Below are 27,034 nucleotides of genomic sequence, written 5' to 3'. Positions count from 1 at the left end.
TACTAGTTATAGTTGTCAGTAGATAGTCTTGAATGAAATTCTCAGACACATCCCCAGATAGAATTGAAGACTGTCTTTTAAAAAGTTTTATTTTTACTGGAGAAGTTGTGATCCTAGCAGCTGTAATGTCTTGCAGTAGTCCCCGTGTGCCTCTAGCAGTACCTCCTTTCTAATTTACTCTCTCTGTTGAGAGTGTAAGATTGTTACCAATACATCTATCTGGAATTACCAGCTGTTCCTAGGCTAATTCCCTGCAGCTGTAGGTGTGAGCTGCAGTAGTGTGGGGCGGCATGGGCTCCTCGGCCGCCTGCTGGCTCAGCTTGCTTGTGCCCTGGGGACCTAGTTTGGCTCAATACTGAACCAGCTGGCTCCAGGTCCTAAGGGCATTGTTGCTGAGTTTTCCGGCCCTGGCTTGGCGGTTCCCACAGCTTGCAATGGGTAGTCCTGGTTTGTGATCCCATTGTGGGCCTTGCGCAGGTGCTCTGCCTCTCCCAGGGCCATGTTGTACCCGTCAGGAAAGGGTTTCAAAAGACTGTAATTCTCTGCTGCATTTAGCATGGCCCTGCTCCAGGACGCTGGGGCCTGCGCTGAGATACTCCCCTTGGGGCTCACCCGCATGGCATCTGCGCCCCATCACTAATCTCTAATAGCATGCGGTCTTCTCTCCTGTGTAGTGCAGGGCGGCAGCAGGACCTTTTAGAGCACCATCACCTGGGCCTGCTCCACTCAAGCAGCCTTTCTGCGCCCAGGTGTGGAACGGGCTGCCCCAGAGCCTGAGGAGGCCCTCCAGACTTGTTTCTGCGTGGAGTGAGATTCAAGACGCAGTACTACATTGTTGACTTGGGGTGGGATGTCCTGCCTACCAGACTACTAGACTTAGGCCCTAAAGGTAGCATGGATGTGGTGGCCACTCAGTCTGCCTCACCGCGGTTTTGTTCCCAACTCCTGGATGCTGGCCTGCGAGCTGCTGCTTGCTCACTGTCTGTTTAATAATGTCACTGATGTAGTGAGCTAGTACACAGTTCTGCTGAATGTCCAGATGTTCTGGATTTATTTAGCCTATCTTATGTAAGAGCAGGTAAGTGCATTATCATAGTCCTGGGGCAGAATTGTGAATGTATGCCCTTGTCTGTTCCAAGTGAATGTGAACGGAATCTAATCTACTTTCGTTGTAAGGATGGCAGAAAGGGTGCACTGGGTAAATCGGTGGCCACATCCCATGGACCTGAGGCCAAGTCAGTCTGCCTTAGCAAAGAAATCACATCTGGAATGGAGGCCACAGTTGGAACTACTAGTTGAGTTTGCAGTAGCTCCTTCCCCAGAATCCATCTGGTATTCACAGAGACCAGATCAGCAAATTAAATGGAGATGTGGTGGAGACTCTCCCCCATAACTTTTAAGTTTTTGAGGATCGTGTTGATTTCTACCATTTTTCCCAGAATGTTACATATATGGTTTTTTAAAAAATTTTCTAACTTGGTGGGAGGAAGAGTTCTGTGAAATTCGAAGGCTTCCTCTTGGACTTCACCACGATGCCTCTACCCACAGGTCAGGAGCTCAGTGTGGGCTGGTACTGACTACTGGGCGTGATGATTCCGATTGTACATTTGAAGGCTCAGGAAATGACCCCTGTGGGGTCTTGGCTTCCGTGGACCTACTGGACTGGACTGGGACAGAACTGCCCTTGCTGCCTGGCTCCAAGTGTTCTTACTCTAGTCGGTGGGCCATGGTGACCCTCTTGGTCCCTGGGTATGAGCATCAGCATGGCCTTCTCTTAACAGTCTTGAAGCATTTGGGCAGCTCTCTTTTCCCTCTGAAGGGACTGGGAATCCTTACTGGATGCAGAGTCCTTCTTCCCTTGGGGCCGCTCTCACCCGCATTCCCTGGACTCTAGGTGTGGAAGCTGGAAAAGAACTGAGATCTTAAACAGGCCACTGCCCTCGGTTTCTGGTCATTCACTCTTCATTTGTCTTCATTTTAAGTGTTGGTCCAGTGTCCTTGTTGGCTGCCCATTTGTTTTTGGCCCTAGAGCCTCTTAGTCCTCTTGGCCATCTCAGTTAATTTAATTCTAAGGGTCATGCCACTCCAGCTCTCCCATCTACCAAGATAATTGAGCCACCTGGTATGCCTGGCTATTTATTGTCACCTGGACTGTGGGGGGCCCCCACTGAACCCCTCAGACTCATGCTGCTGTCCCCAGCTTGGTCTTGGTGGCCTTGGTAACTGCCCTCAGGTGCTGTCACGGAGCATCTCCATCTGCGTCCATTTGGCTTAAGGGGTAAAGGACTCAGGACGTTCAGCTGCAGGGGCCTCTCCCATGTGTCAGGGTCCCCTTCTCTCCCATGTCAGGCTGGTTTTAGCTTTCTCTCCCCTCAGGCTTCAGGAGATGAGAGCCCCATCCTCTGGCCTTCAACTCCAAACTCCCACTCTAGCTTCTTTCTTGGGCCTCTCTGGCACAGTTTTCACAGCCTGGGTTCTGGAAGTCAGGCTATGAGGTGCATCTTAGGGCATCCCTGAGGAATGGAGGGGTGGCGGCACTGTCCACTGTGAGTTGCTGAGCTGTGACGCAGGCTCAGCAAAGTCCCCGCCGTGCCTACGGGGTCTCTGGAGCTATGTGGACCTTCAGAGGCACAGAGGCGCTGCGCCTTTCTGGTCACGGATCTGTGCTTGGACGTGGGCTTCCTCTGAGCAGAGGCGTGAGCTGAGGTGCTGAAAGCTCTCGGGTGCCTTGCACCGAGGGCCACGTCCGGGCAGCGCCCCTGCCTTTGCTGGAGCCTGAAAGCAGGGGGGTGGTGCCTCTCGGTCCTCACCACATTCTACTCTCTGCCCTGACCCCTCTCCCAGCTTCCCACCTAACACTTAGCCAAAGTTAAGTGACTAGCCCCTCTTAGCCTGTAGTTTTCTAGTTTAAAACTTGACAACTAGTTAGGAAAGGGGTGGCATTCTAGTGCAGAATTGGATTTCTTTGCGGTTACCTGAGACCTGTGTTGTCCAGTGTGGGAGCCACAAGACATGTGGAGTAGTTACATTTAAGAGGAAGAAAACTAGATAAGGTAAAAGATTTCAGTTTCCATGACCATCTGTCTAGACACGTTCTAGCCATCTTGAAACATCTGTCCTCTCTTACAGGACACCTTTCCTGAAATATTGACATGAATACCATTTCCTTCTACATAGTTAATTAGAAGACTACTAGGCCTTTTCAGGAAAATGCTAGCTTCTGGTGTTCCCGGTATGTATTCCAGAAATTCCAATGTCTACTAGACAAGTACTTAGAAATATACATAAGCTTCTTTATGGAAGAGTAAGAGTCAGTTTTTGAAAAATAACGTCTATAGTCATTTACCCTAGAGGAGAATGCTTAAATGGCCAGGACATTTTATAAGATCCCATAGGTAAGCCACTTAGTTTAGCACTGGTATAATTTAAAATTTTATTGAGTTATGTGTCACCACATTTGTCTTTCAAGGGGGAAAGCCAAGCATCTGTGACTTCGGTGAATTCAATTTTTCAAGTTCCAATTTCAAAGGCAGTTCAACTCACTACAGATGACGCCATAAAATACACTCTGCTGTTAGAATTGGACATTTCTGTAAGTTCCAGGTGATTTCTCAGCACAGTTGAATTTTCAGGACTGTGCTCTTCTTAAGAAAGAGGCAGGCAGGGTGTGCTCTTACACAGGCGGAAGGACGAGGTCTCTGAGCACATCTGGCCTTGTGGTCCTTGACTGTCAGCTTGCCTTCCCCTCCCTCACGCCTGTTTTCCTTCCACAATGCACAGAGGCACAGGTGAGAGGTGACCCTTGAAGTAATTTAATAGTTGAACAGTGCTGCTGCCTTCCTCATTAAAGCCTGAAAGAACAAAGGGATCAGAACAAACCTTTACATATAAGAGGCCCAGGAAAGCCCTTTATCATCTCAGGTTGACCAGCTTGTTAGAAATAGAGCTGAGACTAGACAGTCATGTCAAGGTTAATTTCTCAGGCTGTGGTTCTCAGATTCCTTTGAGATCAGGGAAGAAATTATGACCTTCACAGAAAAATGTTATGATATTATATAAAACCTTTTGCAAATACTTTTTGAGGCTTATGTACTACCCCTGTGAACTCCCTCCATCCCTTCCTCCCACACATGTCCCCCCATCCGAATCCATGGACCTCAGGTCCAAAACCTGGTGTGTGATCCTGAAACTTCTGTGCTCGAGTGCATCTTCAGTCATTTAGTTCAGGCTATTGTTTGATGTAGGTCCTCAGAGGTCAAGGGGTTGTGCTTTTCAGAGGAGTAAGAGCACATCACGTCTCTCCACTTGGATATAGTTCAACTTCCAAATAGGAAAGGAAACATAACAGTTGTCACAGCTAGTCATTTTTGTTGGTGTTCTAGTGAGTAGTGCCATGTTTGTTTGTTTCCACCTTTTGAATAAGCCATATTATCATATCTTTACACTATAAAAACCACAGCATTTTATATTCTGTGCTGTCATTTGGCAGTTTTGATACAAAGGGCCGGGGTTGACCACTTGCAGAGTCTGCCTCCTCCCTGCGTCCCTGAGCCGCGAACACTGGGGCAGCTCCTTCTCCAGCCCCTGTTTGCTGCAAGTACAGCATTTTATGTTCATGAAGGAAAATCCCTCTTCTCCGTTAAAGGGAGGAAGCAAAGTAAAGAAAATGAAATTGAGAGCCACGCTGATGCCCTTCATTAGTTCTTTTGCTCACGTTTTGTGTGTTTGGGTTTATAAGAACAGGATTTTACATGGATTGTTCAAACTGCTGCTTGCTGGCATACCTTATTCTGTGGAAAATGAGGAAGGTCTTAATTCCCATTCTCTCCAATACACAATTTCATAAAGCAAAGCATTAAATACCTCTCGAATTTCTCTTTAAAAATAGCTCCTAATAAAAATGCATTCATTCGATATGTTGCAGTTATTGGTTTGTTGTTATTGTGGGTAGAATTATTTTATCCCTTTGTCCATGTGTTAACATGTTTATATAATAAAACATGTATACTCCAATTCCTGAGGAATTTTATTTTTGGACTCTGGTTCTTCTCTAGAAAACAGATTTTTTTCCTTTCACGCAGAGATTCCTTCACGTGATGTGTCTTAACAGTGATTCTGCGGTGCAGCACCTGCTCCAGAGACTGCACCTCACAGACAGAAAAGAAGACTATGTCTTCTTGAAATCAAGGAAGACACAAGGAGGAAAGGTGCCACAGTCCTGATGACGTGACTTACTGGACCTGTGGGCTGGAGCTGACCGCAAGCGCGCGCCCCGCGAGCTTGTCCCAGAGGGCCTCTCGGCCGTGTGCGCTGCAGTGCAAGGTGCCTGCCCTTCTGCCCGTGTTGGTGGGCCAGGCCCCCCCAGGCTCTCCCGTGCTTTAGCTTTTGCGTGAATGATACAGCATGAGATGATAGTGGACTTCCTACTTATTGGACACTTTCTGGGCATTAAAAGTTAAACTAACTGTGGTCTTTGGGAAGCAACAGCCTAGAACCATTTTTTAATTGTATTCCTATTATGGCTCATTCTCAGCATACTTCTCAGCACTTATTTAGTATATAACATTAATTGTATTTTTCATAATTAAGGGTTTCTTTTTTAAAACTTAAATTTACATTAATTATTTCATAGAATGAACTTGAATTCACTCAGTTCTTAGTTTACTTTTGAGTTGTGCATTACCGGTTTGAAGGGGCTACTGCCATCCATAGGCTTTGTTCCCTAGTTTTAGATGTCTCCTTTCTTGTCAGTGGCACACTGGATTTGGTAGGTAAGGCTCGTGTGATAGTGCTGTTGAATTTGTAATTATTATCTTTTTGTAAGGTTGCCTCTTGGGTTGTTTTCACTTGGGGGAAATGCTTTGGCTAAATAAGCATTCTAGAAATCATAATTGTATTTTGATAGCACACTAATATAAAATAGTACAGGCGGTTGTGTTTTTTGGAATGCACACTGTTTTCTTCTTTCTTTGTCATGAACTTCTCTCCTGTCTTGACTTGAAAAGGAGCAGGCTTCCGCCAGCATATACCTGAGAGTTCTCTCCAATTCATCCTTACCTGGTGCCTTGAAATACAGCAATTCCTCAAAAGGTATTTTTCTTTGGCCTTCAGGTAATGGTTAAAAACTATGCTTAGGTCTGTATAAGATTTATTCAGGAGGTTTGGTATGTATTTGTCTGTTTGGGCTCAGAAAATGTATTCTTTGCAACATGTTTGCACACTTAGTTCCCAGGCATGTGTGGTATCTTTCTAATTGTCACAGTCAGATATTGTTATATTGTATTTATAATGAGATTTTTACATTTTCTTTTGAAATAGGATTTTTAAGGTAGGACTTGATGTTACCAGTCATTAACTTGATATAAAACATGAAACATGATGAAAATGGCCCTACTTAACTTGTTAGGTTCACCAGCTACACAGTGCCAGTACTTCTTCTAATTCCTGGCAGGAAACTAATAGGAGCTTAGGGCCTAGGTGTGTGTGTGTTTTGTTTTTCATTTTTCTGGTTGTTGCTGTTGTTTTTCCCTCTCTCATTGCCACCTCTTATAAATATTAACATCCCATTTTGGAATAGTATATAGTTATTGCTGAAACAGAATTTTCAACGAGAAATTGAAGGTTTTGGTAGACTCTGTTGCTACTTAGATGAATTTGGAGATAGATCCACTAGATGTCAGTGTTATACAAGGAACTGCTTTATAAAAAAGATGTTATCTCCTCAGAATTCTCTGTGAGGAGAGCTTCTTGATTAAATTCAATAAATTCACAACTTTAGTTCAATTCTATCACTTTTAAAAGATTTTGTGAAGCATAGATAGATATTTCCCCCTGACTGCAAGGATAATATGCTCATTCTAAAATTTTCATAAAACATATGTTTAACTTAGAAAATGAAAGTTCTTTATAATCAAACCTTCAGAATTAACAGTTGAATTTTGTTTTGCTGAGGAAATAATGGGCTACCATACTCCAGCTGTTGTCCTATAATTTGTCTCTTTTAACTTAGAAATGAAATCAAGAGCTCTAGAGAACGAACATGAAAAGGTATTAGAATCCTTTTTAAAGGCTGTTTTGGATGTACTGTAATTAAATGTTGATTTAATCACAGCAGTTGGTTTATTTTCCATTTCTGATTGTTAAAGAAAAGTGTCTAGTTGGACAGTTTTGTGTTTGAAGAATTTTTGTAAGCAAATCCCTTGAAGTAAAATTGCTTCTTAAAAATTGTATTAATTTAGTAAATGTTTGTCAGCTTGTTTTCCAAAAGAGGACAGTCACATTTTTGAGTTTCATAAAATTTCGGTAGTTCCGAAAGTAAAAGATATCTTAAAAGATTTATAAATGCAACACTTTTAGCCTATATTGTAGGACATTTTAGTACTTTAGACTTTGTGATCCCAAGTGATATTGGTAAACCCTTTATTATCTTAGCAAAGGTCTATGCAGATGTCTGGGGCATGCATTCATCCAGCAGCCTTTTCCTGAGTGCTTATTCTCCATTCAGTTCTGACGTAAGCGCTTTGAGGAATCCACACAATCTGTTAGTCTCTGGTGTTTTAGGCAGGGATTCTTCAGACCGCCTCTCGAGCCTTCATGGATACTGTGCCATCCATTTAGTCTCACTGCCCTTGTATCTTTATGTCCAACTTGAAGCTCAGCTTTGCCTTCTGGAAGTCGTGCCTTATTTGGAGGCCCCTGATAGCCTGGGACCCCTGCTGGAGTGGGTAGCCCATCCGCCTGTGAGCCCTTGGGCAGACGTCTTCTTGACCCAAAGCTCACCTGCCACAGGCCTGTTGTAAATGCCTGTAGAAAACACCAGTCAAAATCACCAGCTGAGACAAAAACAGGTGTGTCCAGAAACAGACTCTTGACTTGTAGACTTCTTAAGCACATGTCCTCTGACATACCTGACAAATATTTTAAGGTCATGCTTGTGACTGAGTACTTCACTTTAGTACCTCAGACAGGTGAGCAAAATCAGAAGGAGAAGTGGGATTTTTATGTCCCAGTAGGTGGACATTAAAGCATGTGGTGAATTAGATTCTCTTTTCCTGAGAACACTCCTTGTGACTCTCGCTTTTTCTTGGATAATCTTCCACATCCCCAGGCAGGTAATAACTGACTATGCTAACAGCCCTAACCACGGGGGTGTGGTGGTTTACATCTGCTTCCTTCTTTCTGGCCACAGGCATTTTTGTGAGGCCTCGTGCACTGTCCCAGGATGGTGGTGACACACGAAGTCTTCAGATGCTGTGCGGGAAGCAAGGGGCTGCTGAGTACACCTGCTTTGTGAGAGACACTGGCCTTGGCTTGCTGGGCCTCCTCCACACCTTCCACCTCGTCAGTCCCTGCTTCCTGTGCTGCTGGGTGAGTGGCCTCGGTCTCAGAGTGCACAGATGTGTGGGTAATCTTTCTGTAGTAAAGAGAAGTTGCTGTTCTTTTTTAACCTGTGGAATTTTATACAGCCATAGTGAGAACTTATCAGAATTACATTATGATCAGTAAAGATCTTACATGTTGTCTTCAGGGTGCTGTGACCTCCAGGCTGCCTTCTAGAAGTGAGAGTCCCTCTTCCAAGCTATTTTATGTCCTGATTCTCCCACCAGTGGTCAGTCTCATCTGAGCAGGTGCACTCCATGTGGCATGATGGCATGTTGTGTCTTGCCCTCTCTTCTTCTCTGTCCTCAGGACACAGGTCATCCTGCTCAGGGCTGCTGCTTTAGGAGCTCCATGGTGCAGAGCCACAGCCGGACTGCAGCCTTCATGTATCAAAGCCAGACATTAGTGTTGGCTCTTTAAGCCATTTCAGATTTGGTGGTTGGTTATCACCACAGCAGGAGGTGACTAGTATTCCAGTCTCTTTACCATCCCTAAAATGTTAGAAGGTTTGCTTTCATCCCACTCACTCTGCCCTCTGCCAGGAACTCTATCCCATCAGACACCAGGGCCAGACATCTTCTCCCAGAGCTAAGGTGAGTCAGCAGCTCCATCCCCATGTGCTTTCCTTCAAAGGACTTAGCGCTCCCCACCAGCCTGTTGGCAGGTGTTCTTCCTGCTGGAGTGTAGGGTACATGAAGACGGGGACTTTGCTTTGCTCACTCCTGCCTCCCCCGGGCCACTTCTATCAAGTTGCCTTAGTAAAACTGTTCACAGAGGAGTCAGTTCTACAGGTGAACGCAACATTACAAATGCAGTGTCATTTTAAATAAAGCCTTCATTTAAAAGATACGGTGTTCAATCTGTTGATGAACTTCATACAGCTTTCCCTGAATTAAAGGCTGAAATGTGTAAGATAATTCCACCTTCCAGTGTAGAGTAGAATTCCCCCGTTCTATTTAAAACTGCCATCTGATCTAGACTTTTTGTGTCTCTCCCTATTGTATATTATGGGTCGCTTACTATAGAGTGTTAATCCATGGGCCTGGAAGAAGAATTTGATGATTATTTGTTCAGTGTTCTTCCTCGAAAATAACATGCCTCTCACTTTGGAGATACTTCTGATTTAGATGGAAAAGAAAATTGTGCAAGACAGACTTGTTTAGTTCTGTGTAGTAAAAGACCCGCTTATGGCTTCAATAAGATTTAATGCTGCTATTTGATTGATGATATTTGAAAGAGAATTTGTGCTTTCTGATTTCTTTCACCAAGATAATCTTGCTTATCTGCTTTTGCCTATGTTTTCTTTCAAACTTGTCATCACGATTGCTTTAATATTCCAGATATCCATCTCTCTTGGAGCAACAAATTCTTTTCACTTACCAAATGACACTTCAGTTCCCATTATAATGGTGGGTTCCAGAGCTGGCCTAGCCCCTTTTGGCTCCAAGGACCACAACCTTGTGGTTGTGGGAATGAATAGATAGTAGCCAGTTTTCGTTATTTCTGTGGTACTTCTTAGCATCTTGCCCTTTGGTTGTGAAACTTATTTTTTTTTAATTATCAAATTAAATAGCATAAAATAAATTGTCACCACAGGGAAAAGTAAGTACTATATTAGAGGGACTTTGCTGTGTAGTGTAACTTTCTTTTTAACTGTACCACTTTCATTTTTCATTAATTTTTTTAAATAGTACTGCAGTTTATGGCTTGTGCAGTTGGGGACAAATTTCAGGCATAGCTTCCCATTGTGATGAAGAAAACAATCATAGCAGAGATCTAGTTCCCCAGAATTTTAAAAGTTAAACCCCAACCATCACTAGTTTTAAGAGGATGATATCGATAGGTGTATCTTGGTATCCAAAGATTTTTTAAAAATATGCAGAATCATGCGTCTCTCCAGATTTGTGAAGTGTCAACAGTTTGTATGTACTATTCCCTAGATAGTAGAATAGTGCCCTTTTGGACAAAGTCATTTTTGTTTTTCGATTTTTTAAAAAATTTTTTTAGTTTTTCCTTAGGAAATCAAATGAGTAATGGTAAATGGACATACTCAATGTGTTCATTATTTCAGAAATACTTTTTAAAATAGATTGTTGTTGTTCCACCTTTTAAAGGCCAGGCTCCCTGTACCACATCTCCAATAATAATTGAGAGTTAATTGTATTCATAAAAGTTGCTGCTAACATTATTTAATGTAGCAATTGGCCTAGGTTTCCCAATGTAATGCTTACAGTCTCTTTGGACACATGCCACATGGCCCCCGGCCAGCTCACAGTCCGCCGGGGCTCCTGGAGGTGCTGCCTTAGCTTTGTGTTTGCGGGAGTGGCCACATCACCCTGTGGTAGTGAATGTTAATTGAGTGAATGAACTTCAGCGAGTGCAAGGATGGCTTTTACACACCCTGGGTTTGGTGGTGGTATTTCCTGATGAGAGAGAGACCGGTTTTACATGTTTATATAAAACACCTTTACTGTGTTTTTCTCGTAGAGAAAAACTCCAGGAAGAACATCCTGATGGAAACTTTGGAGCAATGTGGCTGTTCTTTGGCTGCAGCCATAAGAACAGAGATTATTCAGGTATGCCACAGTTGTAGGATTTTAATGCTCAACCACTGAGTGTATAATTTTTAATGTCAGGTGTTTTTTTTTTTTAATTTTTAAAATTATTTTTTAGCAGGTACCAGTTGGAGATCAGATGCGGACCTCAGAGGTAGGAAGTAGGCGCTCAAACCACTGAACTACCTGCTCTCCATCATTCAGGTGCTTTTAGCTTAAGTTACCAACCTGCCAGTGACCCATTCATTATGTATTCTCTTTCAGAGAGGAGCTCAGCCATTTCCCTAAGCGTGGGGTCTTAACTAACCTGAAGGTTTCCTTCTCGAGAGATGTGCCTGTGGGGGAGGATGCCCCAGCCAAGGATGTGCAAGACAACATCCTGCTTCACTGCAAGCAGGTGGTGAGAATCCTCCTCCATGAGAGCGGCTCTATTTACATGTGTGGGTAAGTGGCCATCCTGCGTACAAGCCGGATAGGAGAAGGCAGTGGATGTTTATAAAAGAAACAGAAGTCTCATCATTTGAGAATCTAGGTGTGCAGTGTTGACACATCTGATTCTCAAGTACGGGAATAGAAATGCAGTTGGAAAATGATTCTAACATACATTTCATAGCCAAGAGTTGTCATCATTATGGATATAGTCGGAAAAAGTCGTTGTGTCTGGTTTGATTTTGTTACATATAAGAATTGGTGATATCTGCAGTTGAACTAGGTACAGAAAAAAAGCGTGGTTTTGACTTTGAGAATGTGGATGCTAAGATGCTTTTCCTGTGAGGCAAAATTTGTGGTATCCAAGTTGACATAAGCCAGGAGACATTGAGGCAAGATCCATTAGTGGAATCCATAAATGTCCTAGAAATATGTGCAACATATTTTGGATAAGTCCTATTCTATTGTATTGTTTCCTTATTTGAAAACGACCCCTGACTTGACCTCATGACCCATTTTGACTTCTGAAAAATACAGCCTTGTGTTGATGAAGGGAGTCTGGCCATCACGTTGGTGTATAGTTTCATCTCCTTTTTGAGGAAGCATTTGATCTTCACTTTTCTTTTGTGGGGAACAGTGCCGCCAGTGGGCAGATTGATGCACCACATATCTTAGAGTTGAGAACTTGGGAGTCATCTTAAATGGCCAGGCGCTTAAAGCATTACCCTTGAACCAGCCCCTCACGGTGATGGTGAGAAGATCATATAGGCTCATCTTCTCAGTAAGATTGGAGACTCTGGCAGTGTCGTTAGGACTGGAAGCTGTGAGTAGTTCATCATCTATTTCCCACTTGTCTGCAGTCAGGATTCTGCTTTCCTCCACCTCCCTCTAGTCCAGAAAGAGACAACAGATGCCTAAAACCTGAATGGTCTTGCTTGCTTCCTCACTTGGACCTCAAGTAGTCAGGAGGGAATGTCCGCAGGTTCCCAGCTCCTGGAGTCCACGACCACATGCTGTGCACCACAGCCCTGTCGTTGTCTGCCCCGGATCCCGTCCCCTCTTTGTCTCCTCGACTTTTCGTTGGCAAATTTCTCCTCTTTCTCTTCCATTTTCATATTTCTGTTTCTATTGGATCATTCCCATCAGTATACAAACATGTGGTTAATTATCTATTTAAAGCAAACAAAGAGATTTAAAAAATTTAATACTGATATAGAATAGTCAAGCAGTATCAGAAACCAGCTTGACCCGATCAATGTGTAGAGAACAATATATCAGATAACTGCAGAATAAACCATCTTTTCACACAATGCCATTGAAATTGTATAAAATTACTATATATTTGACCATAATACAAATCTCAATCATTTTAGAGATGAGAATCATGCAGTTTGTTTGATCATTGTGTAATTAAATTAGAATTCAATAACAGGTAACTAAAAATCTCTCCAACTGCTTAGAAACTGCACAACTTTTATACAACCAGTGGGTCAAGGAAGAAATCACCATGAAAATGGGAACACACTTTGAGCTTGTGAAATTTCCCCAGTACCCTAGAGAATTGAATGTATATGTCCACAAAATGAGTTGTACAGGAGCTTTATTTACATAGGTAACCTATAGTTAAAAACAACTCAGATGCCCATCGGTAGGGCAATGGATAAGTAAATAAAACATGGTTTATATATATAATATATATTCTTAGAAACATACTAGGTGAGCAAGAGCCAGTTTTGGAAGGTCCTAAGGCACTTATTAGGGGTTTGGGCTTCCCCCGGAAAGACTGGGGAGACTGAGGCATTAGAAGTGTGGAGCGATGTGGGCAGCTTAGCATCAGAGTGGCCCCGGACTTGGGGGCCTGAGCGGGGATGGGGCAGGGTTGCACAGCTGAGGCTGGTAGGCCTTCGGGGAGTCAAAGGGATTGCTTAGTCACTTCCGGAGGATCTGGGAAACATTCCTGTTTCTTAAACACTGGTACTGGTACTAAACACTGGTACTGTTTTCTTTTTTAGATATGCTAAGAATATGGCCAAGGATGTAAACTCTGAAGGAAATAAGGCATAACCTTCTGATTTTATGAGGCTTTGTGGGTGTTCATTATCCTTTTCTCTAATCTTGTATATTTCATGTATTTTATAAGAGAAACCAATCAAAGAAAATAATGAGACAGAAAACCATACCATGCAAGTACTCTGATATACGTAATCATGTACATGTTGTATCTATCAAGCAAAATAGAAATAAGGTGAAAGCCTTCAAAGGGACAAAGAACAGTGGTCGTTATTGATAGGTATAACAAGAAAGCTTAACCATCAAAAACTTGCACGCACCTACCAGTATTTCTTATGACTTCCAAACTGCTAGACCCAAAAGGAGAAAGTGACAAATCTTTAACCATAATGGGTTGTTGGGATCTGATCCAGGCCAACTCATTATCCACAGTTGTTCTTTCTCTTGGACACTGGTAGATTCCGAGTTTTAGGTTGATATTGGTCTGCTGTTTCCCCACAGTGGTTAATGGTGAAAATAAGTCTCTGTCCAAATTCTGCTATATGTACAGATGTTTATTGAAGATTTGTTATTAGCAGTCAGGTACGAAGCATTGCCCATAGCCCGTTCTGTAAGCTTGATGAAGCCAAGCCCTGTCTTTTGAGGTGGGGCAGCCACCTCTCGCTGGCTCCCCGAGGTGGTTGAGATGGGTCCCAGGCTGATCCTCTTCCTGTCCAGTGGTGGGCACCGTGCTGTTTTAGGGCTAGGCCTCAGGCACCCCTTAGGGGTGTGTGTTGGGGGGAGTGGTGGGTAGGGTGGGGCTCTAAATTGCTCCAGCCAATCTCAGAATCTTGGATGCCACTAGTCTAACTTCAGTTATTCTAACAAGCTGCTGTTGTCCCACTCTTTTCAGGAACATTCATAGTGCTTATTGGTAGAGGCTATTGTTGATTGGTGAAGAAATTAACAGAACAGCTTGAGGTAGCCATCTCTGGAAGATGGATTTCCTGAGTAGATGCTCACTGTACTTAGGGGGTTCCTTATTTTCTGTGTCATAGAAACGTGGTGTGTGTGCTGAGGTATTCTAAGGTGAATGACACCCTAATACTGGGACAGCAAAAGGCTTCTTTAGTCATAAAGTGTCAGAAAAATCAGAGGGAAGATGACAATTTGCATTTCACCCTGAGCAAACTTGCTGTACCCAACGAATGGGGCACCCACGTTGATTTCACATTGCCTTATTTTATGCAATTTACTAGGTAGTTATGACCTAGATCATAATTAATTCTTAAAATGTTTCAAATTGGTTTCAAGTTATCTTTAAATAATGAAAGATGCAAATAAAAACCGTTTTTTATTTGCCATTTGTGACTCTACTTATTCTTTCGTGTAAATACCAATTGCCGTTTGGTGTAATTTTTTAAAATGAAATAATTTATTTATTTTTAATGTTACATTAAAAAATATGAGGTCCCCATACACCCCCCCCACCCCCTCACCCCACTCCTCCCATAACAGCAACCTCCTCCATCATCATGGAACCTTCATTTCACTTGGTGAATACATTTCTAAGCACTGCTGCACCACGTGGTCAGTGGTCCACATTATAGTTTACACTCTCCCCTAGTCCACCCAGTGGGCCTTGGGAAGACATACAATGTACAGAAACTGTCCCTGCAGTACCACCCAGGACACCTCCAAGTCCTGAAAATGCTCCCACATCACATCTCTTCTTCCCATTCCCACCCTCAGTACTACCATGGCCACTTTCTCCATCTCAGTGCTACGTTTACTTCCATTACTAATCACATTAGTTCCAGAAGAGAGTATCAGTAAGTCCACTCTGATCCATACTCTACTCCTCCATTCTGTGGACCCTCGATGGTTACATCCACTCCACCTCTATATCGAGAGGGTGCTTCAGTTCCACTTGGATGATGGAAACAGTTCTCCTGTTTGCAGTTGTAGGCACTCTTGGCTCCCTGGTGTGGTGGTTGACCTTCTTCTCCTCCCTGTTAGCTGGCTGGGGTAAGTCCAAAAAACCACAGGGTAGGAGTTGCAAGACTGTTGAGGCTCCGGGCCTGCCTATCACATTTGTTTGGTATAATTTTTATTCTCCTTGAGGAACTTTTAAGATGTCTTATAGTACAGGTCTACTGGCAAATAAATAGAACTTATTTTCCCTTTATTTTATTTTATTTTTTTCTTCTTTATTTTCTTTTCAATGTTCCTTTCCAAAAATATGAGGTCCCCATATACCCTCCACCCCACCCATGCCACCCCTCCCACATCAACAAACACTTCCATCATTGTGGCACATCTACTGCACCTGGCAAGTACATTCTGGTGAACCACTGTTAAAGATATTTTTGCTGGGTTTAGATCTCACATTGCTGGCTTTGTATTTTTTTCAACTTTTTAAAACTGTCCTTCCATTGACTTCTGGCTTGCATAGTTTCTGATGAGGTATCCAAAATAGTTTTCTTTTTTTCCCCGTTCATAGTATGTATGTCTTTCTCCTTCTGGTTACTTCTAGACTTTTAAAAATTATCACAGATTTCCATTATTTGAATGTAATGGGTTCTGTTACAATTTTTTTTTTATATATACTGTTCAGGGAGTGTTGAGCTCTGTGGATCTATGTCTTTAGAGTGCTTAAGAAATATGAAATTGTTGGCCAGAATATATTTCCTCTGCCTCTCCAATACCTTCTTCTTGAAGTTTATTTTCCATATTAAGTATTTTTTTTCTTTAAAGATTTTATTTATTTATTTCTCTCCCCTTCCCCCCCCACCCCAGTTGTCTGTTCTCTGTGTCTATTTGCTGCATGTTCTTCTTTGTCTGCTTCTGTTGTTGCCAGCGGCACGAGAACCTGTGTTTCTTTTTGTTGCATCATCTTGTTGTGTCAGCTCTCCGTGTGTGTGGCGCCATTTCTGGGCAGGCTGCACTTTCTTTCACGCTGGGCGGCTCTCCTTACGGGGTGCACTCCTTGCGCGTGGGGCTCCCCTATGCGGGGGACACTCCTGCGTTGCATGGCACTCCTGGTGCGCAACAACACTGCCTGTGGGCCAGCTCCACACGCATGGGTCAAGGAGGCCCGGGGTTTGAACCGTGGACCTCCCATGTGGTAGACGGATGCCCTACCCACTGGGCCAAGTCCGCTTCCCCATATTAAATATCTTAATTTCGTGTTCACAGAGGCTCCAATGATTTTTTCCGTCTTTTTTGCCTGTGTGATCTTGAGTTTGAATATTTTCTACGTTTCCATCTTTGATTACTATTTCCTCTTGTGCAGTATCTGATCTGATGTTTCTCCCAATCGATACCTTTTTTATTTCCGATCCTAATATGTTAAAGTTCAATTTCTTTCTATTTTTTAATCCTTCAGTTTTCCAGTTGTTTTGTTCATCTTTTCATTTAATTCTTTGGGTATACTTACAACAGCACGTTTACAGTCTTTGCTAAATTCATCATCTTTGAATTTTCTGTGACTTTCAATTCACAACTTTCTCCTAGTCGTGGTTAATAGATTTTAGTGTTCTTCATATGTCCTATAATATTTAATTGCATATGGACTCTGCCAATATTATGTCATCAAATGCTGAGAGTTTGTTGTCTTGTTTTTAAGCATATTGTGCATACCCACAGTCACATGAGACAGTTTTACAAAACCTCTGAATATTCACAGATATCCTCTGTGAGTTCTCTTTTCCCAGCTATGCATGACTAATACCGGGTCTTTTATTGTAGTGATGTTTATAGAATGTAAACATCCTATTTTAACAACTGTCAGGTGTATAATTCAGTGACATTAATTGCATTCACACTGAGGTCGTACCGTCACCACATCCATATTGGACCTTTCAGCATACCAAAAGGAAAATCTGAACTTAATAAGCCATAATTCTCTATTCTGGTACCACTCACGATCCTGGTAACCTGTAGTCTATTTTCTATCTCCATCCGTTTCCTTTCTTTGTGTATTTCCTCTAAGTGGTAGCCTAAATATCCTTGAATTGCCTTATTCCACTCAAGATGTTGTCTTCAAGGTTCATTCATGTTGTGGAATGTATCACAACTTTATCTTTTATTGACTGGATAATATTCCATTGTATGCATGAAGCCCATTTTTTTCTATCCTTTCATCTGTTTGAGGGTCACTTAGATTCCTCTCTGACTGTTGAGAAATGTTGCCGTGAACAATGATGTATAAATATCTACTTGAGTCCTTGCTTTTGATTTTTGGGAATCTACACGTAGAAGTGGGAATGTTGGTTCATATGTTAATTCTATACATGACTTTCTGGAGTCCCAGGGGATTAATTTTCAAGAGGCTGCGCATGACTAGCAACAAAGCGTGAGGGTTCAAGTTTCTCCACATCTCTGCTAATGCTCATTTGCCATGTGCCTGTTGAGCCCTGAATCTCAGCAGAGTTGACCACATCTACATTCCAGCTCACGGGACTCATGCAGTACAACTAACAAGAAGATCATGATGGACAGTACCCATCCCATGCATTTTTAAAAGTAGGAGCCATCTAGTGAGAGTGAGGGGGGGCCTCCCAGTGGCTGTGAGTGGCATTTCCTTAATGATGATCTCTGTTGAGCATCTATTCATGCGCTGCTTTGACAGTTTTCAGTGGAGAAATGTCTATTTAAGACCATTTCCCATTTTAAGTTGTATTTCTCAATCTTTTCTTGTATAGATGAATGTATTGTTTATGTATTCCTGATATTAATCCCCTTTCAGGTTTAATGTCTCCCATTCTTTAAGAAGTCTTGTCAGTTTCCTGATAATGTCCTTTGATTTTAAAAAGTTGTTTTTAATTCTGGCAAAGTCCATTTTATCTGTTTTTCCTTTTTGGTGTTGTTCCTTTGGGTGTCATGTCTGTGAAATGACTGCCAAGTCCAAGGTCATGAAGGCCCTGGCGACTTACGTGCCCTGGCGACTAACCCTGGATGACCCTGCCCTGGGGAAGGCTGGTCTTGCCAGTTGTGTGGAAGCTGCCCAGGAGGTCCTGGGATCACATCTGGCATTGATGCTCAGAGCTCATCCCAGATGTTGGTTCTATTGCTGGAGAGCAAAACCACAAGTGGGCATGGTCAGGTGGCAGTTCAATCATTAAATTCCTGTACCTTTTGACAGACCAGTGAGGGATAATAGAGAGGCAGTAAGAGATTTGCTTTGTACCTTGCTTTGTACCTAAACAGATAGCAGACAATGTATTAAGACATTGCTTTGGAAATTTTGAAAATGAGTACTTCTCATTTCAATAGAATGACTGTTGTTGGTTACAAATTTATTTAAAGCTCTGCTCAGTTGAAGTCCTGTATAATCAAAACCATAGCTGAGGTAGAAAAGGTGGATTTTTCTGCTTCTTGTCCATGTCCAGTCTGCTCATTCACTCACTGACTGTGGGGACCCATAGATCTGGGGCTCCTCACCAAGGTGGAATTTAAGGTCCCATAAAATGGTAGGATTGGATTAACTGGCCATCGGACTCTCCTGCCCTATTGTCCTTGACCTGGTCCTCTCATTACTGGAACTGAGCTTTCCATCCCTGTTAGCCTGATTACCCAGTGCACATTCCAGGCAATGGGCCTGAAACCCCTTTGAGTTCAGGTGCTTGCTTTTCCCTGTTGCTGAACAGAAACTCTCTGCAACAACCCCTCTTGCCCACATACACTTCCATGGTATCTCTCACCACTCCCATCCTGAACTCTACATTCTGCTGGAAAGACCATCCACCAGCCATTTTCCAAGCTGTGGATCCTGACCCTGCTCTGGACCATATTCCTCACTGTTCCAACAACGCAGATGCTCAGCTATGTGGGACAGCCTCCCTTCCCTCCAGCATGCATGCTGTCCCAGGAGAGAACATTCCATGCTGACTTAAGAAGGACATTGCTATAAAACATTTTTATTGGAAGTTGTGAAGGTTTCTACCCATCCTTGTGATTGCTTGGATGTGTGGAGCGGACCCTGCTGTTGGACTAGTGCATCCATCTCCATCACAGATTCCCTCTTCTTTTCTTCCAATTCCCCTTGGATAGTTGCTCTCCTAAAGGACCATCCACTGTACACTAGGCACAAGTTCAGCCAACACGACGGGTGGACTTGGGTATGAACTCATTCACTGGGATGACCCCTCAGGGACCGTTCATTGTCCTGTAATGACCTTGCCAGTGGGCAGCTCCCATAATTCTGGGACTCTTGTGAAAGCTTTGCACAGAATCCCACATGTACGCACCTCATTTGATTTGACGAAGTCTGATGAAAATTGAGAGGTCCTCTTCTAAGCTCCCAGTCTTAAATGTGGTTACAAATCCATCCTTGATTCTCTGCCCCATCCTTCCTTGCAAACACTTCACATACTCTTGTCCATCAGCTGGGAAGTTCTTTTTTTTTTTTTTTAAAGAGACACAGACCCCTGGTGTCACCAGGAATGCCAGCGGACACATAAGAACACACAGCAAATGGACACACAGAGCAGACAACAGTGGGGGGTGGTAGGGAAGAGAAATAAGTAAAATAAATCTTAAAAGAAATACATTAGAGACACACAGCCAAGTTGAATTGCTTGAAGATAGAATTAGCGATTTCAGGGACAGAACAAAAGGAACTGCAAAAGACAGGAGAACAGAAAGGGACAAGATTGGAAAAAATGAAACAGGGTCTCAGGGAGTTGAATGACAATGCAAAACACACAAACATATAAGTTATCCATGTCCCAGAAGGAGAAGAGAATGGGAAAGGAGCAGAAATATCTGAAGAAATCATGACCAAAAGCTTCCCAACCCTTAAAATGACATAACTGTCAATATCCAAAATAAAAGTGCCCCTTAAAAAAACAAATCCGAATATACCTACTCCAAGACACCTACTATTCAGAATGACAAATATCTGAGATAAAGAGAATTCTGAAAGCAGCAAGAGAAAAGGAAAGTATCACATCGAAGGGAATCTCAGTAAGATTAAATACCAAAGTTTCATCAGAAACCATGGAAGCAAGAAGAAAATGGTTGGAAATATTTAAGGTGCTGGAAGAGAAAAACTGACAGCCAAGAAGTCTGTATCAGGCAAAACTGTCCTTCAAAAATGAGGGTGAGTTTAAAGTCTTCACAGAGAAAGAAAAACTGAGAGAGCACCTTACCAAAAAAGGCTGAGAAAACAGACTTTGAGAAGAGTATAGACATGAAGATTAGGAAGGGTACATTAAAGGTTCAAATAACAGGACATACTAAGATGTGACAACAGAAAGCCAAAGACAAAATGAGCTTCAGGGGGAAAAGGATCTCTGGGGGCTCCCTTCCTTGCTCTATTCCTAGTCCCTAGAACAGTGCCAGGCAGGGGCTTTCAAAACAAATACTTGCTGAATGAAGCCACTAGATGTGGGAGCAGGTCTCCTCCCCACACATGCGGCACCACCCCAGAAAAGCAGCAGGAGAAGACAGAGCCAGCTTTGGAAAATGATATTTGGGTTGCTCTGTTTGCAGTGGCTTCTACAACACAGTGATCATGTCCCCGCAGGGCCCTCCTCAGCCAGCACCGCAGCCTAAGTGGGATATGGGAAAGCCCCCAGTGTCTCAGGATGTGACATGAGAAAACTGAGTTAAAGAAGCTACACAGAAAACTTCAGATGTCAAGTGCATCACCTTCAGCTCAGAGCTGGGCCATGCCCAAGATCCCTTCCCTGGGTGGTGCATTTCCTGCCCATGGCAGCCCAGCCCAGGGAGCAGGGTTTGGGGGCCTGGGTGTCACCCCAAGGCACAATACTGTGTCCTCTTTCCCACAGGCTTGTGGGCACGGGGGGAGGCCAGAGACTCCCTGGAGTTCCCCACCCCAGCACTTTCCTTTCCACCCCACCTGAAGCAGCTGGAGTCACACATTGTAAAACACTAAGGCCAATGGCTTTTCCTTGCCCACACCTAAGAATCCCAGTTTCTTTGGGAGGCCTGTGTCTTCCCCAAAGACTTAGAGTCTCCCCCAGTAGGCTCCCTCTAGACCTATTCTCTAGGATAGGCAGCCCAGTGAGCACCGAACCAAATTGGGCTTTTCCTGCTGAAATCCTCACGAGGAACCAGGTCTCCACCTAAGTGATCCCCATGCTCCTGAATGCCCCCCTGGCCTACTAAGTGGATGGAAATCAGGTGGGCAGTTTTCAGGATGTCACAGGGATGATCGTCACAAGCATGATTATATGGACATATGCTGTCAACAATGCCATAGTCTCTCCTGAACAGACACTGCCAGAAGTGGAAAAGGTGTGTGGGATGAGCACTTGGAAAGAGCAGAAAATGGGAGGGTCCCAGCTACAAAGAGAAGACTAAGAAAAAAGGCAGCTTGTTGTGCTGTGTGCCCTGGTTAGAGTACCAGTCCCTGCTCCCCGACATTCCAGCGACCTCATTACCTCCTTGAGCTGCAGTGTCCGTGCCTGTCAAATAATGAGAAAGGCTCCCTGACCAAGTTCGACTCTGGGCCAGGTCCTAAGATGCTCCACATTCTGAATGCAGCACCCAGGGCAAGGAGATACAAGGAGAGAAGCAGGTCTGTGGAACTCGCCATGCAAATGAAGCCAAAAGGGAGAGGGGATGTCAGGAGCCTGAGCTTCTAGTTTGGGGTGAAGAGAGGTTCTGGACCACAAAGTGAGGATGGTTGCTCAACATTAAATGTAGTTAAGACAATGATTTGCACACCACCACAGGGTAATAATAAATATTAATTTAATACATACTTAAAAAGAAAAAGTAAATATGACAATGAAAAATAAAGAACATAAGGGAAAATGTGATAACGAAGAATAAAATGACCTGTTCAGGAGGGGGAAAGGATGGCTCTTTTTCTTGAGCAGACCCAAGATAGAGACATACCGCTAAGCCCTGGTCTTCTGGCAGGGATTTTTCCTGCTCTTTAGAGGGCTCTCCTGGGAACCGTGATGTGGGAGCCGGGAATGGTCCTGTATCCAGCTCAACCTCTGGCCATGGTGGTATACATGCCAACATCTTGGGTACAGACATGAAGTGAAAACTCAGGGCTGGAGTTCCATGAATGCACCATGATGCTTCTTCAAACTCCAAACCTAGTCTAACATCCAAAAATGGAAGCGGCTCCAGACCATCCTGTGCTGGTGCTGTAGCAGGAGCTGGACCTAGGACAGAGACAGACAATGGAAATGATAGTGTGGTTTGAAGAGGAGAAGGGCTCTCCAGCATGACAGGATTTTGGTGTCATATAGGAGCAGACAATAACCGCAAGCTATATAGATGTAAAAAGCAGAAACCCACCACACCCAACCGAGGGAACTCTTCTATGTAATGGGAGAACTGATGGCCACTCTTGAGGTGCTTTTGCTCTTGGACAACCCCAGATGAGGAAACCTTGCATACATTAACCACCAGTGAATCAGCTCAGGCTCACAGGAACTGACACCCATAAATCTGGACCTCTGGATTGGACTCCATGGATTCCTTCACCTCAGGGTGGGGATGGTACCACCCCTGAAATTCAAAGAAGTCATTTCATACCCATGAAAGTGTTCAGGCCCTGGAGCATCAATGGGTCCTGGCACTGGGCAAAGTTCCCACAAGGATGGTCCACGAAGTTCTGGCATGGATGGTCGAACCCACTGTGAGGAGAGTAGACCGCAGATCAGAGAGGCCTTCCTTTGCCAGCCACATTCCCTTCCAAAGGGAACCGTGTGTTTCAGGACAGGTGCTGTCCATGGCCCTGCCCACCCCATGTCCTGCAGCCAGTCCACAAACACTGTCAGACTGGGCAGTGGCTGACTGTCCCATAGCTGGGGACACAGGACTCTTGTCAGCCATAGAAGGCTTATGTACAGTATTTGAACGTATCTTGCCTTCAATAGGGACCCTTGACTCATTTCTGTCAGTCTTCCCAGACCCCAACAGGGGCAAAAATAGTTTCCAAAAAGACAGGGAAAGATAGCGAGTGATTTAGTCAATGCTCTGCACTGAAAACTACCTGCTCTGAAATGCCTGGTGAATGGGCAACGGCTGCCCCCTTTTCCAGGTCCTAACTGTACCTCAGCCTGAGGCCGAGGGAACAAGACCTGCCCTTTGCAAGCAGGCCTCTGAATCTCCTCCCTTTCCTACTGTTTCTTTCTTACCAGGGACACTGCCTTCCCCCTCCTTGCCTATGCAGCTGAGTTCCCTCAACAGAACCGGCAGGCAGAGTAATTAGCAGTTTGCCCAACACATCTATTCCCTGGGACCATGGATCCTGTTGGAGCGATGGTTCAGATGGGGACAGATCAAACCAAGAAGGGAAATGTCAAATCTTTGTGGTGCATGAATAGGACCTCCACTCCTCCCCTCTACAGCCACTGCACATTTCTGATGCAACTGTGGAGTTTGGAGCCCTTGGTTCTGACCTACGGGACACTCACATTTTTAATGGGTGCAGAGTTTTTTATCTCCATGACAGACCAGGAGGACTTGCACATACCTAGAGAGAGCTGTGATCATCAAACCATCTTCCTGTTGACCCCCATGCTCCTGAGCTCAAGTGTAGCTGCTGACTCCCTAGGGCAGTGCAAGCTCAAGGGGCAGGGAATGGTTCTCCTTCATTCCTCAAACTAAGGTAAATTTGTCAATGTCCCTCCACATATAGGGAGCCACAATCTCTATGTGAATTGAGCTCCATGATCACATTTCCCCATGTCACAGTGGGTCTGGATAACCCTCTGAGAGCCCAGAGAATGCTGCTCTCCTAGGAATTCAGATGGGACTTCTGGGATGCATTCCTCAACATTCTTTCAAAATGGGAAAAAGTCCTGTCCTTACCAAGAGGGTGTTGAAGGCTGTGACAGACGCTCCCCAGCAGAGAGAAGAAAACAATCTGATAAGCCCCTGGGCCTCAATCAGCCCATCAGACCTGGTTGCAACTATCCATAGCTAATGTGCTTAGGTTCTGAATAAGAACCTGTGGTGTGTGCCCCCTCAATCCTACCACCTGACAGACGAGGAGAGATGCGAGAAGGGAACTGACAGACTCAGTGAACAAGAAATGTGGAATGAGTCATGGATGTGGAAGGGGCATGGTTCTCACCTGGTGAGGAGCCTGTGCAGGACGAGTTGTGTGGGCCTCATGGTATGGTCGTGCATTCCAAGCCCAGAGGAGAATGGGAACTCCTCGCCCAGGTGGTCAGGCCCGAGGCTATCTTCGGGCGCCTCTGTGCAGGGGGCAGTGATGACAATCTGCTTCCAGAAGATGTCCTTCTCAGCTCCATCAGGATTGCCCTCCAAGGCTCTAAGAGCTCTGGCCAGGTAAAGGGCAGACCCTAGAAATAGCCATGGAATAGGCAGTTAGCACCAAGATGGTGCCAAAGCCCCCAGGGGCTCCAGCTCTATAGGTGCCTCTTTGCCCTCTGCTGTGTTTGGAGAAGGAGACACCACTGCCCATGGAGCAGGCCATAGAATTGACACTGGAATTTGAAGAGGACGAGGGTTCCCCACCCAAGTATCTTTTCCACGTGTCTTTTAAAGGCAGAAAAGAGCCCCAATTCTATCAGATGCCCAAAACCTAAACCTCCCACATCCAAACCAGGAAACTTTTCTAAGCAGTTGTTCACCTGATTCCTTCTCGGAAGTCTCTCTTACTCCCAGACCATCCCAGCCCTGGAAATCCTGCCTGGGGTAACCTCCCATGCTGTCTGTTCAGGCTGACAGGCATCCACTCCATACGTCCTCACCTCCGGCCTTGGGCTCGCTGCATTCATGGCCCCCAAGTTGGGCATGGGCAGGACATGAGTGCCATTTCAGTGTCACAGAAGTCATCTGCACATACACATAGGACATGGGTCCCTGGAGCATCAGTGCATCCTGGAGATGGGGAAAGTTCCCACGAGGATGGTCCCTGAAGTTCTGGCATGGATGGTCGAAGGCACTGTGAGAGGAGAGTAGACCGCAGATCAGAGAGGCCTTCCGTTGCCAGCCACATTGCCTCTGAAGGGAACGGTGTGCGTGTTTCAGGAGAGTTGCTGTCTATGGCCCTGCCCATCCCATGTCCTGCAGCCAGTCCACAAACACTGTCAGACTGGGCAGTGGCTGACTGTCCCATAGCTGGGGACTCAGGGCTCTTGTCAGCCGTTAGGAGGCTTATGTGTGGTATTTGAGTGTATCTTGCCTACATCAGGGACCTAGATGCATTTCTGTCACTCTTCCCGGCCCCCAACAGAGGAAAATAGTTCCCAGAAAGACAGGGAAAAGCAGCGACTGCTTTAGTCAATGCACTGCACCAAAATCGAGCCGCTCTGAAATGCCTGGTGAATGGGAAACGTCTGCCCCCTTCTCCAGGTCCTAACTGTACCTCAGCCTGAGGCCGAGGGAGCAAGACCTGCCCTATTCAAGCACGCCTCTGAGTGTCTCCTCCCTTTCCTACCATTTCTTTCTTACCAGGGGCACTGCCTTGTCCCACCTTGCCTAGACAGCTCAACTCCCTCACCAGACCATCCAGGCAGAGAGATTAGCAGTTTGTTCGACACTTCTTCTTCCCCAGGACCATGGATCCGGTGATTGCTATGGTTTAAGTGGCTTAGATGAAACCAAGCAGGGAAAATGTCACATCTTTGTGACACATGAATAGGCCCTCTACCCCTCCACCTCTACAGGCACTGCACATTTCCGACTCAGCTGTGGAGTTTGGAGCCCTTTGTTCTGACCTATGGGCCACTCACATTGTTAAGGGGTGCCAAGTGTTTTCATCTCCTTGACAAACCAGGAGGACTTGCCCATATCCAGAGAGAGCCGTGACCATCACGCCAACTTGCTGTGGACCCCCATGCTCATGAGATCAAGTGTAGCTTCTGACTCCCTACGGGAGTGCATGCTCAGGAGGCAGAAAATTTTTCTGCTTCATTCCTCCAGCGAAGCTAAATCTGTCAATGTCCCTCCACATATAGGTAGGCAGAATCTATTTGTCAGTTGTGCTCCATGCTCACTTGTCCCCATGTCACAGTGGGTCTGGACAACCCTCTGAAAGCCCAGAGAACGCTGCTATCCTAGGAATTCAGATGGGACCTCCGGGACGGATTTCTCAACATTCTTTCAACATGGGAAAGAGTCGTGTCCCTTCCGAGAGGGTGTTGAAGGCTGTGGCAGACGCTCCCCAGCAGAGGAAAGAAAACAATCTGATAAGCCCCTGGGTCTCGGTCAGCCCATCAGACCTGGTTGCAACTATCCATAGCTAATGTGCTTACGTTCTGCATACAAACCTGTGGTGTGTGTTCCCTCACTCCTACCACCTGACGGAGGAGGAGAGATGTGTGAAGGGATTTGACAGACCCAGTGAACAAGAAATGTGGAGTGAGTCATGGATGTGGAAGTGGCATGGTTCTCACCTCGTGAGGAGCCTGTTGAGAATGAGTTGTGTGGGCCTCACGGTATGGTTGTGCATTTCAAAGCCAGAGGAGAATGGGAACTCCTCGCCCATGTGGTAGCGCCCGAGGTTATCTTCTTGCTCCTCTGTGCAGGGGGCACTGATGACAATCTGCTTCCAGATGATGTCTTCCTCGAGCCCATAATGATCGCTCTCAAAGGCTCTAAGAGCTCTGGCCAGATGGAGGGTGGACCCTAGAAATAGCGATGGAATAGGCACCTACCACAGTGACGCTGCCAAAGCCTTGGGGGGCTTGAGCTCTATAGGTCTGCTTTTCCTTCTG

General features: G+C 44.8%; 1 protein-coding gene and 1 long non-coding RNA gene across 19 annotated transcripts in view; one reads left to right on the top strand and one right to left on the bottom strand.

Moving 5' to 3' along the window:
• LOC131280405 (uncharacterized) overlaps positions 1–27,034 on the top strand; it is an 86,109-nt gene that overhangs the window by 8,301 nt on the left and 50,774 nt on the right. For 5 of the 17 annotated variants that reach the window (XR_011645479.1, XR_011645477.1, XR_011645487.1 and 2 more), the window contains 5 exons: positions 5,082–6,090; positions 8,189–8,367; positions 10,867–10,955; positions 11,053–11,088; positions 11,199–14,716. This is a non-coding gene — a long non-coding RNA (uncharacterized lncRNA). Of the gene's footprint in view, positions 1–3,129; positions 3,233–3,469; positions 3,593–5,081; positions 7,048–8,188; positions 8,368–10,866; positions 10,956–11,052; positions 11,089–11,198; positions 14,717–27,034 lie in introns of those variants that run through there. The other 12 variants (XR_009187958.2, XR_009187954.2, XR_009187964.2 and 9 more) reach the window with 10 other exon arrangements.
• The window catches only part of LOC131280403 (uncharacterized), a 35,979-nt gene continuing 31,004 nt past the window's right edge, over positions 22,060–27,034 (bottom strand). For both annotated transcript variants that reach the window (XM_058307049.2, XM_058307044.1), the window contains exons 8-12: positions 26,714–26,945; positions 25,067–25,260; positions 24,424–24,655; positions 22,878–22,978; positions 22,060–22,501 (exon numbers count right to left, since the gene is read on the bottom strand). In XM_058307049.2, coding sequence (XP_058163032.1) covers positions 22,077–22,501; positions 22,878–22,978; positions 24,424–24,655; positions 25,067–25,260; positions 26,714–26,945 — 1,184 coding nt within the window. In that variant the 3' untranslated portion in view covers positions 22,060–22,076. The remainder of the gene's footprint in view (positions 22,502–22,877; positions 22,979–24,423; positions 24,656–25,066; positions 25,261–26,713; positions 26,946–27,034) is intronic.

The sequence above is a fragment of the Dasypus novemcinctus genome, chromosome 2 (genome assembly GCF_030445035.2).
Source record: "Dasypus novemcinctus isolate mDasNov1 chromosome 2, mDasNov1.1.hap2, whole genome shotgun sequence".
NCBI classification, from domain to species: domain Eukaryota; kingdom Metazoa; phylum Chordata; class Mammalia; order Cingulata; family Dasypodidae; genus Dasypus; species Dasypus novemcinctus.
This window is presented reverse-complemented; position numbering and strand designations above follow the sequence as displayed.